General features: G+C 32.2%; 1 protein-coding gene across 3 annotated transcripts; it reads left to right on the top strand.

Annotated features, from left to right (window-relative positions):
* Window positions 1-3,266: 3,266 nt before the first annotated feature.
* Window positions 3,267-12,336, top strand: LOC105158776 (Ypt/Rab-GAP domain of gyp1p superfamily protein). 3 transcript variants are annotated; one of them, XM_011075636.3, is made up of 13 exons: window positions 3,267-3,433; window positions 3,811-4,005; window positions 5,498-5,596; window positions 6,538-6,641; window positions 7,648-8,441; window positions 8,544-8,666; window positions 8,775-8,863; window positions 8,952-9,152; window positions 9,261-9,659; window positions 9,889-9,972; window positions 10,393-10,429; window positions 10,542-10,625; window positions 11,929-12,336. In XM_011075636.3, the coding sequence occupies exons 2-12, from the start codon at window positions 3,871-3,873 to the stop codon at window positions 10,598-10,600; spliced, it is 2,124 nt and encodes a 707-aa protein (XP_011073938.1). In that variant the 5' UTR covers window positions 3,267-3,433; window positions 3,811-3,870; the 3' UTR covers window positions 10,601-10,625; window positions 11,929-12,336. The 3 variants fall into 3 exon arrangements, with proteins under 3 accessions (XP_011073938.1, XP_011073939.1, XP_088735336.1); XM_011075637.3 differs by having other exon boundaries at window positions 11,995-12,335; XM_088879210.1 differs by lacking the exons at window positions 10,542-10,625; window positions 11,929-12,336 and having other exon boundaries at window positions 3,268-3,433; window positions 10,393-10,434.
* Window positions 12,337-13,910: the final 1,574 nt, after the last annotated feature.

The following is a 13,910-nucleotide window of genomic DNA, read 5'->3' as shown; positions in this document are numbered from 1 at the left end:
AATTATGAAATCTCTAACTTAACCATTAGACTAAGACAGTGTTCAAGCGTGATGTGAACTTATAACTCTTTAAAATATTAGAAAGTGCTTTGTAAATGTTTTAGAAAAAGATTTTATTAACTCTAAAAATAAGATGATATATAAACTTAATAATAAACTTTTTAAAAAAACTAAAGACTTAATTGCTATACTTACATGAAAGATTTTAGTAAATTCTTTCAAATTAATTAATCATAAAACTTCTGTTTGAGATTCACCTGGGGAGTATATATAGCGGGTTCGAAGAAGAACCAACAGTAATCCCACACAAATTCCGGAAGAACCGTCGAATGACTCGAATCTGCCGTGTGTAAACCTCAAATTCATCGTTTCCCTCCACAAACAACTTGAGGTACAGCCAATACAGGAGCTCACCTGCTGGCAGCCAAAGAAACAACACATACAGAAAAGGCCTAATGGAATCAGCAAAGAGAAGCGATGCCATGGATACCATTGACAGGTCGACAAACCCCTCCATGCAATGCCGAAGAACACCAACACAGGCAGGCGAAAAACGACGAGCCCAAGGCCGCAGCTGCACGCGGTAGGCTAAGTAGTACAAAAGAAAAGCGGAAACCGCAAGTCCCGTCGTCTTGGGGTGAGTTGCGAACGGATTTTCTTGATTGCCCTGATACTTCAGCTGGAGGAACGCCAATAGTACAGGAATGACCAAGGAAGAGCCCTGATGAAAAACATTGGTGTAGAGGAGGTGGAAGAGGTGGACAAGATGAGAGACCGTGGTGAAAACAGCTGGGTATGTACCCGAAAAAGAGCACATGGGAAAGGCCAAAAAAACGTCAAGTGTTGCAGTGAATGGAGTAGCATTGAACTGTGCATGGAATCGCGTATATGCGTTGCTTGCCATTACTAACAATTGAAGGCTTGGAGGAGAAAAAGATTTGGACAGGAACTGATTATCAGGAAGGAGATTGATTCTAACAATTGAAGGCTTGGAGGAGAAAAAGATTTGAACAGGAACTGATTATCAGGAAGGAAGATGTGAAGTGACAGTAGGATGAATTCTTTAACATATCTATGGAGAGAGTAACGTCGGGCCGGCATTGAAAAAGAATTATGACCAAATACACCCTTACCTTTTTGCGACCACGTTGTAATGATTATCACTACATCGGGGCAGCATGGGAAAAGAATTATATGTTCTGTTCATTGTGTGTTCAAATGAATATAAATATTTAGGGTCATGATCAAATGAACTTATATATAAATATGGCAGAAGAAAATCTTATTATTTGCCCATCTTAGTTGCTCCACCCTTTTTCAGTGGTCAGATTTTCCACGATTTCCATTTATTATCAGCCGTGTTTGCTGCTGAACTAAGAGATAAAGAGTGACAAGATGTGGGAAAGAGTAAATTTTATACTAAATAATCTATACTATATTATGTTATTTGCTAAAAATTTACTCCTAAAAATTAAGATTAGTTGTATTTACCTTTGCCGAGCTTTGCAATTTTGACATATTTCTCGGGGTCTTAAGAGTTTCAAAATCCACATCTAATGTTTTAACTTGGGATAATTACATTCCGCTCCCTTAAAATTTGGTGTAATTATACCTAAATCTTCTGTAGTTTGAAAATTATATAAAATATAAGTCCTTAGGTAGTTAAAATTTATTGAATTTGCTAATATTAACAAAAAAAAAATTATATTTACCCCAATTGACTTTTAGCTATATAGTGTGTAATTTTTGTCTTTGGGAAGGGGAGAATCACATTTTGATTGTTGATGTTTGCATAAACATGTGAAATAGACAACATTACTAGCTATCTTGATTCTTAACTTTAGTTTTTGCTTCTTCGCCCGATATATGTAACTTTCCTATGCTAAGTAATGAATCAGCTCTCAACCTCCAGCGGTAATTTACCTGAGATTGAATCAACAATGGGTTGATTGTGAATTTAAGCAAGTAGAAGAGGAGTAATCCATGCATGTCGCACTCTCTCTCAGTGGACTGAATGCTTCATGACAGAACGTTTTGAAACATAAAAATAATAATATATGGGGTGAGGCCTTTCGTTTTCAAATTTGTGCGTTTAATTTTGCTACTAATTAAATTAAAAAAATAAAATATTAATATTTATTTTGCATGTAAATATAAATATCGCTATGATAAGACATGTTGTACAAAGATTTCTAAATTTTAATTATAATGCGTAAGTTAGAAAGCGAAACTTTTATTTGGATTAATGTATTGCATTGAGATGTATGTATAGCCAATGTCCAATGTTGATGTGGACATGTCCCAAATATTCCACAAGAAAATGTTTTAATTTGTTGAAATCCTCCCCCTGACTGCATATGTAATTCTCCTATGCTATGTAATGAATACTACAAATATAAATTGAGTAAACAATAACACATCAATTTATTGATTTTGTGTTCTAGAAATGAGTTAAAGTTGAAAATTTTAAGTAAAGGCCATTCTTGAGTTTAATTATTTTGAACTAAAAAGTTGACTTTAATTATTTGAACTAAAAAGTTGATTTTAATTATTTGAACTAAAAAGGACACAAAAAGAAAAAGAAGGAAAACAAACACCATCTTATTATCTTCAACTAAAACTTTCATGAATCATGGAACTGTCTACTCATCTTATTTAAATAATGCCATGCCTCCATATGCTCATTGCTATCCATTCCCATTTTATTGTACGACGTGAACATGTCACTCTTGATCCATCTAATAATATTGATGATCCGACTTATGATTAATTAATGGGTGTCGAATTACGGATTTCAAAATTTTTATAATATGTTCTTTAAATTTATTAAGATAATTTTATATTTTATTGAACATGGATGGATTTCTAATTCTTTTAATATAAAGTTATTTGAATTTTTTTTTCAAATCTTTCTCTCAAATATAAATCATTGATAACTTTAGGAAATATATAAAAGGAAATCTTTTTCATATTTCTATAGTGTTGAAATGTAACTACTTAAATTAAAATTTTGAAACATAACTCCAAGTATAAAAAAGCCAACAATTTATCAAAAGAAACAAAAAATGAGAAAAATATAGAAAGTCGATCCATAACAAATACCATTAACGATATATTTTATGTGTGTGTATAATTTTTTTTAAATTATTTAAAATATTTGCAAATAAAAAGTATATACAAAATAATATATTAAAAATATTGAATTTTAAAATATGATAATAATATATTCAAGGGAAAAATGACATAACAAAAAGAAAACAGATATTGTAAGAGAAAAAGGAATGAAAAAAGACAAAAACCAAAACAGAAAGATCAAAGGAAGAAACAAGAAACAAGAAAAGGTATTTGTGTGGTAATGGCGCCTCAGGTCATATGCCCAGCTTCGATCTCCATTCTTCAAACATCTTTCCTTTTCTCTGATTGCGTTCTTAAGGTACGATTCTCAGCTTTCTGTTTTACTCTCTCTGTTTTTTGTTTTTACATGAAGTACGCGCATTAATCTTGTGAAATGATTTGTCTTTTCTATTATGTAATAATTTGTTGGGAATGATTGTTTTTCTTGAAAGCTCAAACAATATGGATTAATGGAATTTCCGATATGTATAATTTTTTTTTTTATAATTATGTATATGTAAATTTTGGTTATATTTTTTGTTGGTCTTGAAATTATGTCCGATTTTTCTGTTGGGGAACAGTTGAGCATGATAAATTACTTGATCCTGCATCGTTTGCTTGTTGATTGTTTGCAAGGTTCTGTGGTGTTTCATTTCGTTTGTTTAGTTATTCTTGATTGATGGATGATGACTGTAGAGAGTTAGAAGATAAAGAGTTAGATGAACGTATAGACAAAGGGAGAGAGGGGTTTCATTGATGCCTTTTGGCGACAACAAGAAACAATGGAAATGTGGAAAGGGGAGTGCGATGAGTTTTCAGAAAGAGAGTTCGACTATGCGCAATATTGGGGAGCCTTGTCTTCATCAATCACCCAGAAAGATTGCAATAGATGTAAGAGTTCTCAACACTTTTTCTTCCATCGTGTTTTCTCCTAATCTGTTTCATGTGTTCTGATTCAAGTGTTATATGTGTACTTTTTGTCTCTGGGGAAGGGGAGAATCACATTTTGGTTGTTGATGCTTGCATAAACATGTGAAATAGACAACATTACTAGCTATCTTGTGTAACTTTATTTTTTAATTATGTTTCATTATACGATTGGGTCCTTCTTCGCCTGATATATGTAACTTTCCTATGCTAAGTAATGAATCACATCTCAACCTACAGAGGTAGTTTACTTGAGATTGAATCATCTCTTTTGAGCATTGAGTTAATTGTGATTTTGAGCATACAGATAAATTGAGTAAATAATAACACATTAATTTTTTGATTGAGCAAGTTACACTGTGATCTAGAAATCAGTTAAAGTAAGACAAACTAATTACTGTAAATATATCCACTTACTAACTTAAGAGGTGTTTGCAATAGCTTCTGCCATTTTTTCTTTCTTTCTTTTTGGTTGGAAATAAGTTGCAGAAATGTAAGTTGAGTAATAGTAGCAAAAATTAAAAGTGTTTGAAAACAAAAGTGAAAAGCGAAAAAAAAATTGAAGTTGGAGTGATTGATAAAACAATTTAGTACTTACAGTTTTTCCAATAAGATATGGAAGTTGGTAGGGAGCTGTTTATAACTTTTATATTAAATCAACTTAATTTAAGCAGTTGCAAATGAAAATTACCTTTTTTCAACAATAAGCTTAATTTAAGCAGTTGCAAATAAAAAAAAAACTTTTTTTCAATTTATTTTCAACAATAAGTTGATAAAAGCTTATTTTAACTCTTGCAACCAGTATAAATTCGAGTGAAGAGATTGACCCTTAATAATTTGAATTCCCATTAAAGTATACATTGAAGTTTCTTTAGTGGAGAAGACAAGGGACATTTTTTGTAGTATGACTAACTTTCTTCTCCTAGTTATTTATTATGTTAGATCTTTCTATAAGATAACCACATTCTTTTAGACTGTTGCATCAAATACCAATTTTACATTGAGTTAATCATTAGTTATGATTTTGTCTTGAAACATAATAAAAAGAAGGGTAATGTATATGTATTTGGTCATTGCATTTTGACATTTGTAGAACAATTTTACTTGGGATACAAGGTTCATGGATCTCCAATCACCTTTTAGTAGTCCGAGTTTTCAACATATTTCAGGAAAAATGTTTTCATTTTCTATTATTTCTTTTGCATATTGGTCTTCAACTATAGTTATAAGGTCCATTTGGTAATAGTCACAAAGATAAGTGGTTGGGAAATTCAAATGCCAAAAAAGAGAAAATGTTATTGAAATACAATGCGAAGCTCTTACGATTGCCAGCATATTATGACTTCACTGGAGACATAAAATATTGGTATTTGATCTTTTTATAGTTTAAATCTAGTGAAATGTAGTGATGATTATTGTCATATTCATGTAATCTTTTCCCCTTTTTTCTTGACAGGAAAGCAAGATGCTTAAACCAGACAAGTGGCAAGCTACCTTTGACAATGACGGAAAGATTTCGAGTTTTCAGAAAGTGCTCAAATTGATTACTCTAGGTGTAAGTGTTTTTGCAATATATTTTTAACTACCTTATGTTCATTTATGATCATGCCATATAGTTAACATATTGTGGAAAAAATGGAATGGATGTAAGGATATCAAGCCTAATTCTTGATTACTACTATCTGAACTCTTTATTGTCCTTATATAAAGCTCGAATTAGAACCATCAGTATCCATCTCACAACTTATGGTAAATCCAATTTGAAACTGAAAATTTTATACCCCTAATGGAGAAAATTGTGATTAAATAAAAAAAAAAAAGGGTGTTATGAACTAAGTTCCTATTTTCTAAATAATGGAATTAATAAAAAAAAAATCCATTTGGGTTTCTTCAAAATGATGTGATAGGATTTGTTGGTCAAATCTTATGTAAGGCTCTTAAATTCCAAGTAACTTAGGTCATGGTCCAATTCTGTTCTATAATATATAACTGGGCACTTGAAATACCTCAGAAAGATTACTCAAATCCATGACTTATTCAACATGGGGGCAGCCTATAACTGGAATTGAGTGTCATATTTCGAGAACAATAAATCTCTACACACATAAATGAACAAAATAATTTTGTATTTCAAGTCATACACGTTTGACTTTAATATTCACTCCTACAAAGGATCGATTATGACATTTAACACTAAGGAAATGTCTTATATCCTGATGTGAACTTACTGGATGTTCTTGGACCTGTCACATAAATCAATGCTAGTGTTGCATTTATGAATCCTGATCTTCTCAGTCAGCCCCTTAGTTGTCTGTTATCAATCATGTGAAGGGCTCATTTGTGAATCTTGGTTAATCTTCTGCTGCAATGCTGAAAACTGTATAATTTGTTAGTTTATCTGAAGCTCATGACATGATGTCTCATATAGTTCCATCACCTCAAACTCTTTTACATCATGACCTATCACCATTAGAAAGCATCTCTTTTGCGTGACAGGGTGTAGATCCATCCATAAGGCAAGAAGTCTGGGAATTTCTTCTGGGTTGTTATGCTTTAAACAGCACCACTGTATACAGGAGGCAATTAAGGATTGCTAGGAGGTAATATCAGTTCTATGCACTTCTTCTCAACTAATTGATCTATTTGCTGAGAACCTTGATCGAATTTATGGAAGCATAAATTATGATTGACCTGGAATCTTGTCCTTAAAGTACAACAAAATGCAAGATCAAGATAATATTAAGAGGGAAGAAAATGTAAAACATGCTATTTATTATATTTCTTTATCTTTTCATTTAACCAAAAGCGGAAACAGATTGTGGTGTATTAGGGACAAACCACATGCTACGCCTATTGAGCATTGGTTATAAATAGTATGTTACATATAATTTACTGATTTAATTACTTAGACAGTTAGAGTAGAAAGAATTTGATCATAGAGATTGTTGGCTGTAGGCTTACTTTCTAATAAATACAAACACCACAATCCTAGGCCAAGGGAAGCAGAGCTATCTTAGCAATATCCAAAGTGACTGACTCACTAACGCTAGAGCAACATCAAATTTATACAAAATGCCTTAATTGCTGAGTTAGAGCTGCAACATAAGGTTTTCTGTTATGACTATGCATATTTGATGTTGCTCTAGAGTCTTGATGTGGTGACAAGGGTGATTCTATGCATTTGCAAATGGTGCTTGCCGTTAATGTTGGTGATGTAATAGTGAGAGATCGTAAGCATACTGAAAAATGTTATGAATGGGGATACTGGAAAGGGTAACAGAGTTTGAGGCTTTGAGAAAAAGGAGGTCTTATATCTTCTCCTTGTTGACTTTTCTAGTATTGTATTAAACCACCACCTATTATCATCTTAATTTCGTAATTGGCAAGCATCAAACAAAATTGTTACCTCGCCAGATTAAGGCAATTTTTTTAGATCAGAAAAATTATATTTGGAACGCTATTATACGTAATTACTTAGTTAGCTTTATCATTTTATCATTTGTCCATAAATTTTATAAATCTTGTGTATATGATTGACAATGCATACCTTTCTTTTTCCAATGCCTGAATTTGTTCAAATTGAAAAAAGTATAAATCATTTTTCAGGGAGCGCTATAGTGACCTCGTCAAACAATGTCAGATGATGGAGTCAAGCATTGGAACCGGCTCTCTAGCGGATGTTGTAGGTTTTAAAGTCATGGACATGAGGACAAAATTCAAATATGACAGGAGAAGGGATGCTGAAGCCCAAAACGGACGAATTTCTAAAGTCAATAGTAAGAAAATAGAAGATAAATGTGTATCGGATGGCAAGCATTCAAAGAAATCGTACTTTTGCCGAAAGGGACAATCTTGTGATTTTGGTGACCCTATAAATGTAAGAAGAAGCACCACAAAGAGGCCATATGGTTCCTGTCGTCTTCTATCTTCTACTATTCCATACAACTGTAACTCCACAACTGCACATGGACCATATGAGGCAAAGTATGAAAAAGAAAGTTATATGGATGTCTCTACTCCACCTGTTATACATTTGTGGGAAAAGGATAACAAAGATATAGAAGAACTTAGAATACAGAAGGACAGGTCTTCTAAGTTGCGATATAAAGATGCTCATATGCATGGTGTTCGAAATAACAACAATAATGGACACATGAATGAATCAAATAGCTCTCAATCTAGGGATGTCACAAAATTTGCTAAATATAAAAGAGAAGTTATTTATCCTAATATGCAAAAGACCTATTCTCGGTCAAGTAATCAAGAATGTGAAAGAGAAGCGATCAACAAGCTTAGAGTATCTGATGCACCCGAAACTCCAACCATACATACAACAATGTCTTTGGAAGTTGCCGGTGATGACAAAGTGACTGATTGGCTTTGGACATTTCAACGGATAGGTAAACAAGTGTTTCTTTTTTTACAGAAAATGTTTTTCTCAACAAAACACGGCAACTTTACCATTTGCTGCGACCAAGATTAAGATTTTGTTGTTTTTGCAGCTGTTGATGTAGTCAGAACAGATACACATCTTGAGTTTTATGAAGACACAAGAAATTTGGCTCGAATGTCAGATATTCTTGCCATTTATGCCTGGGTTGATCCTACAATAGGATATTGTCAAGGTTTGTGCATTTTCTTTCTTATTAGACTTAATTTCTTCTAATCATTACAAATATTTTGATTTTATTGAAGAATATTGACACTGATGTCATATTCTATATGATTTGTAGGCATGAGCGATTTGTTGTCCCCTTTTATTATTCTTTTTGAGGATAATGCTGATGCTTTCTGGTGCTTTGTTATGCTTTTAAGGAGAATGGTAGGTATATCAATATATTTGTTCAACTGACATTCTTTTATTCTTGTGTCTCCTTAATTTACTTAATATAATATGTACGACTATTCAGCGTGATAATTTTAAGATGGAGGGCCTAACTGGTGTCATGAAGCAATTGCAAGCACTATCTCATATATTAGAACTTACTGACAAGGATATGTTTTCTCACTTATCCTACGTTGGTGCTGAAAGTCTTCACTTCGCCTTCCGCATGTTGCTCGTACTCTTTCGTAGGGAATTATCATTCAGTGAAACTCTCTGTATGTGGGAGGTTAGTGCTAATCATTTTATATTTTAATTGCTTTAACAGTATATTTTCTTTATAGTCAGTGCTAACCAAACTTGTTCACCTTTTCATTTTATTTTTTTATCTTTACAGATGATTTGGGCAGCTGATTTTGATGTATCTTTGACCTGTCTTTTAGACGAGAACTGCCCAGAATTATTGGTTGTACAATTGCCTAAACAAATAGAGGCCAAATCCAGAGAAGAAAGCATTATTACTAAAACTGGCAATCTTAAAGCTGGTTTTCCATCAAAATGTGGAATTATCAGACCCTCTATCAAAGCCACAGGAACGGAATTCACTTCAACTAGGCCATATTGTGGCTTGGCAAAATCTTTTTGGTCAAGGAATAACCATTTGCAGATTCCGACAATTGCATCGTTGATAAGAAATGGTGATGATGAATTGCCTGTTTTTTGTGTAGCCGCCATTCTCATTATGAACCGTCAGAAGATTATTCGAGAAACATGTTCAGTTGAAGATCTAATTAAGGTAAGTGCATTATGTTTTGTTTACTGTGTGATTATTTGGTCTGGAAGTCTTATTTGACCTTTCAGTTTTATATTAATACATGAAGTTAAGCCATCATTTTCAACTTATTCATGAGTATGGTATAGCATTGTGTCTCAATTTTGTCAATACATTAATGCCAAACACTCCAAAAATGACACACACTCACTCACTCACTCACTCACATCACAACTTCTAAAATATGATGCAGATATGTAATGATAATATGTTGGAGATCAGAGTGAAGAGATGCGTACAGTCAGCTATCAAACTGAGAAAGAAGTACTTTTACAAGGTTGGTTTAGTTAATAGCAACGTATAATTTCTCTTGTGTCATCAACTACACTCATGCACTACTAATTTATAGTGGCTTCATCTGTCTTTCTCTAAAATCATCTGCATTGATATATTGCTAATTTAGATGACTTGGAATGTTATTTTGTGGAATCTAATAACCGGATATTTTGTATAATCTATGATACTTTTAAATCATGGGGTTTAGACATTACTTGGGTGCTTCTTAATCCTTTCAAAATGGCAGCAACTGAACCTTCTGATTCTGTAGCACGGGCGGCAATAAAGGCCCGGGCACATTTGGTTGATATATGACATATAATTTGAATTCATATGATGCTAGCTTGATTATCTTTTTGTTGTTTCTATATCGTTCCTTCTATTTATAGTTTGCTAAAACATTACATCCTATTTGGAACAGCTAATCAAGAGTAGGATTCCAGCAACACAGAATGGCAGTTAAGTTTTGTTCTTGCTACATTGGTAGATGAAAAGCTCTTTTTCAAATGCTTTATGAGATTCAAATTTTTGTGTGAGAACTATTCCTTGAAATAAACTTTTATTTTGAAGGAACTCATAGCAAGATGTTCATGCCATCTAAAAGGTCCTGTTTTCATTTTTGCCTCTAAGATGCTTTTCAGCTCTTTTTCAGAGGTATTGCTCCTTACATTCCTTGATATAATTATATTAATTAGGTAAATATGAATTAAGGATAATTACACTCTCCCCTCTTCAAGTTTAGTGTAATTACACGTAAACCCCGATGGGGTTTGAAAAATTACAGTTATACTCCTAAGGTTTGCTTCCGTCTAACAAATAGGTCTTATCGTTATTCAAACTTCATTGAATTTCTTGATATTAAAAAAAAAAAAAATTGAATGAACTTTTGAAATTTACACTTGATTTACTTATTATTGATTTATTACTGGTCAAATAATTTTTTTCTTACTAAACTACCGTTATAACGGTAAAGATATACCTCCTCACATGCATGAACGTGTGAAGATGTATAAAGGTAATTTGGTCAAAAAAAATTTATTTGATCTGAATAAATCAGTAATAAATCAATCGGGGATAAATACTAAATTTTGTTCTTATTTTTTGTTAATATCAATAAGTTTCATAAATTTTAACTAATTGGGGGACTTATTTGTTAGATGAAAGCAAACTTCAAGGATACTAAATTTAATTTTTCAAACCACAGAAAATATACTTATAATTACGCCAGAATTCAGGAGAGGAGACTGTAATTATCCCATTGAATTATTCTTTATGTCGAACATTTATATTAGTGGACTGTAACTCTTCCTTGACATGTGTGTTCACAACTTGGGCTGCATCTCTATGTATTTAGTTTTCTATTGAGGAATATTTTTATTAATATTTACACAAAAACTTAGACAAAATTCTAAGTTGATAAGATAAAGACATAAGAAGCAACAGATGGTAAGAATCCCATTATCTCAAATAAAGAATATTTACAAGAATATATTACTTTGAAAAGGAAATATAAAATATATTAAAGATTTGTATCTTTTGAAATAAGGATGTCTCTCCACAGTCATCTTATGTAGAATATTGGTTAAATACCTTGTATAATTACAAAAGAATTGCAGCCAAAAGAAAAATAATTACAAAAGAATGAGAAGTCTTTTTATTGAAAACGAAAACATTTCAAGGTAAAATTGGATTTTTGTCACCGGTTTGGCTTTTAAGTTCTTACTATTATTTTTTACAATTTTTTAAAAAATACAAAAAAAACATGAAACTATGGATAAAGACATTTAAGACTAAAGTCGTAAATGAATGATTTTAGGTTGCATCGTAATGTACATTCTTAATATGAAAATCGTCAAGACACATGTGGATCGATGTTTTATCATATTTCACGATTTCAGAAATATTTTGGGGTTTAGGGTGAATATTTTCGGTTCTTATGCATAGTTTGTTTCTTTAGGGTGAATTAATGCTCCCAAATTCAATTTTCATGGATCCATGCATGATATAGCAACGTATTTTGAAGGGCATTTGTTAAGATTGAAGCTTCTGCATGAACATCAACGCTCAACGTGGAAGGATTGAAGCTTCAACATCAACATTAACACTCAGCTTGGAAGAAAAGTTTGATGAATGAGGGTTGAGTTTAATTAATTGCATTAGTGTTAGTTTTATCATTGTTTAATTTATAACTCTTAAGTTTAGAAATCCACATTTTCATCTTCCTTCTCTGTTAGTTACTTAGAGTTGCAGAATTGGGTTATCGCATTAGTTAACACTGGCTGAGGTAGCATAGTGTTGGTTACCCTACATTGTATAAATCGGTATACACAACTGTTCTAATATATATATAGACATATACAACTCAAAATAAATTTGCCTCCTTTTTCCTATGTGAAGCTTTGAGCTGCTTGATCATGGATTTTGATCATCTTCAGCTTGATCAAATATTCTTTCCTCATGGTATCAAAGCACCTATTCTTGGTGCTTGATATTTGTAGTCGGCGTATATTTTGTTTTAATTTGAAAGTCTTGCGATAGTTATGAGATGGAGATGACTAGCGCATCAAATGTTGCTGGATAAAGAAACTTGCTTCAAACTAATTGGCTATCTGAACTGGTACAAGGAATTGAGAGATGAGGGAAGAAGAACCAAGTACACCTTGGAAATGCTTGAGGAGGCTTGTTTGAAACTAATAATGCCTTTCTCTATGAAAATTACAGAGAAAGCACACATGATTTTTTTAAGTTTGTCCATTAGTTTTTCGCAAGAAATTCAAGATTGTGTGTTTCAATAATAGCTAAATTATGGTCTGTCAATCTCGATTCTCCTTAAAATCTTCTAGGATATTATACAGAATGCATAAATGGCTGGTAAAGGATTACTCAGGGCAGAATTATTCAAAGAATGGATGCATGGAATGGCCTTGCTATATTATTTTATAGAATTATCTCTACCATGGATATAAAAATGGTTGTCAGAAGTAGGAATCACTCTACGCAAAGTCCCTTGTATTAAAAGGAGATGTTGTTCAAAGTTTTTGAATAAATTAAGAGACAAAAAAATGTATAGGTCAAGAAGCTCTAGATGAAATGAAGGAAAAATTTTAAGAATATAAAGCCCTTATCGAAAAAAAGTAAGAAAATCAAGCTTCTAATCCTCTGAATAAATATCTCAAAGAATCAAAAGCAAAAGAGGCATAATCTCTAAGTAACATATGATTGAAAAATATCTTGACTAAGTCTAGAAAGATTTCTTGATAGGAATGGAGTCCCCAACGGAGACCTGAAACAAGTTGCAAAAATTGGACTATTTTGTGACGGATATTATTTCGGTTGTGCGACGATTACACAACACTTGGTCCCAATAGTAATATATATCTCGGTTGCAACTTCCGTCACAAAATGAGGATTAGAAAAATACTTGGGACGATTGTTCCAACCGCAATAGATCTATTTTAATCATGCAATAGACGTTCGGTGGTATACCTATCCATTTCTTTTACAACCCAAAATGACATCATCTATTGAACGCGAAATTCTATCGCAATAAAATAATTCTTTTAATAGTAAAATATAATAATTAATAGATAATTCAATATTCTAGTTGAATTTATCTTATTTTCTAATTATCCTATTTCAGTTTCCAATTTTACTTCCTCTTCTAGTTCATCATAACTAGATAAATTCATAAAAAATCTAATTCTAATCATTAAAAAATTAATCAAGTCAATATTTTATTTTAAACATTTTAAAAAAATTCATGTTCATCGTTCGGGGCTCAAAATTATCCTCAACTTGAAGTAATATATATATATATATATATATATATGATAACTTCTACTTACACTACCATCTTTGCCCCCAAGTAACCTTCTCTTGGATTCATTCTCCGTATTCTATGAGGACTCAGTTATATATGGTAACTTCTACTTACACTAC

Source organism: Sesamum indicum, linkage group LG3 (assembly GCF_026168435.1).
Source record: "Sesamum indicum cultivar Baizhima isolate 11 linkage group LG3, ASM2616843v1, whole genome shotgun sequence".
NCBI classification, from domain to species: domain Eukaryota; kingdom Viridiplantae; phylum Streptophyta; class Magnoliopsida; order Lamiales; family Pedaliaceae; genus Sesamum; species Sesamum indicum.
This window is presented reverse-complemented; position numbering and strand designations above follow the sequence as displayed.

Bases quoted from the DNA above. Each gene is read 5' to 3' on its own strand.
- LOC105158776 (XM_011075636.3), top strand. From the start codon at position 3,871: ATGCCTTTTGGCGACAACAAGAAACAATGGAAATGTGGAAAGGGGAGT. The intron at 6,642-7,647 runs GTAATATCAGTT...ATCATTTTTCAG, and splicing joins CAATTAAGGATTGCTAGGAG to GGAGCGCTATAGTGACCTCG. The intron at 9,973-10,392 runs GTTGGTTTAGTT...TATTTGGAACAG, and splicing joins GAAAGAAGTACTTTTACAAG to CTAATCAAGAGTAGGATTCC.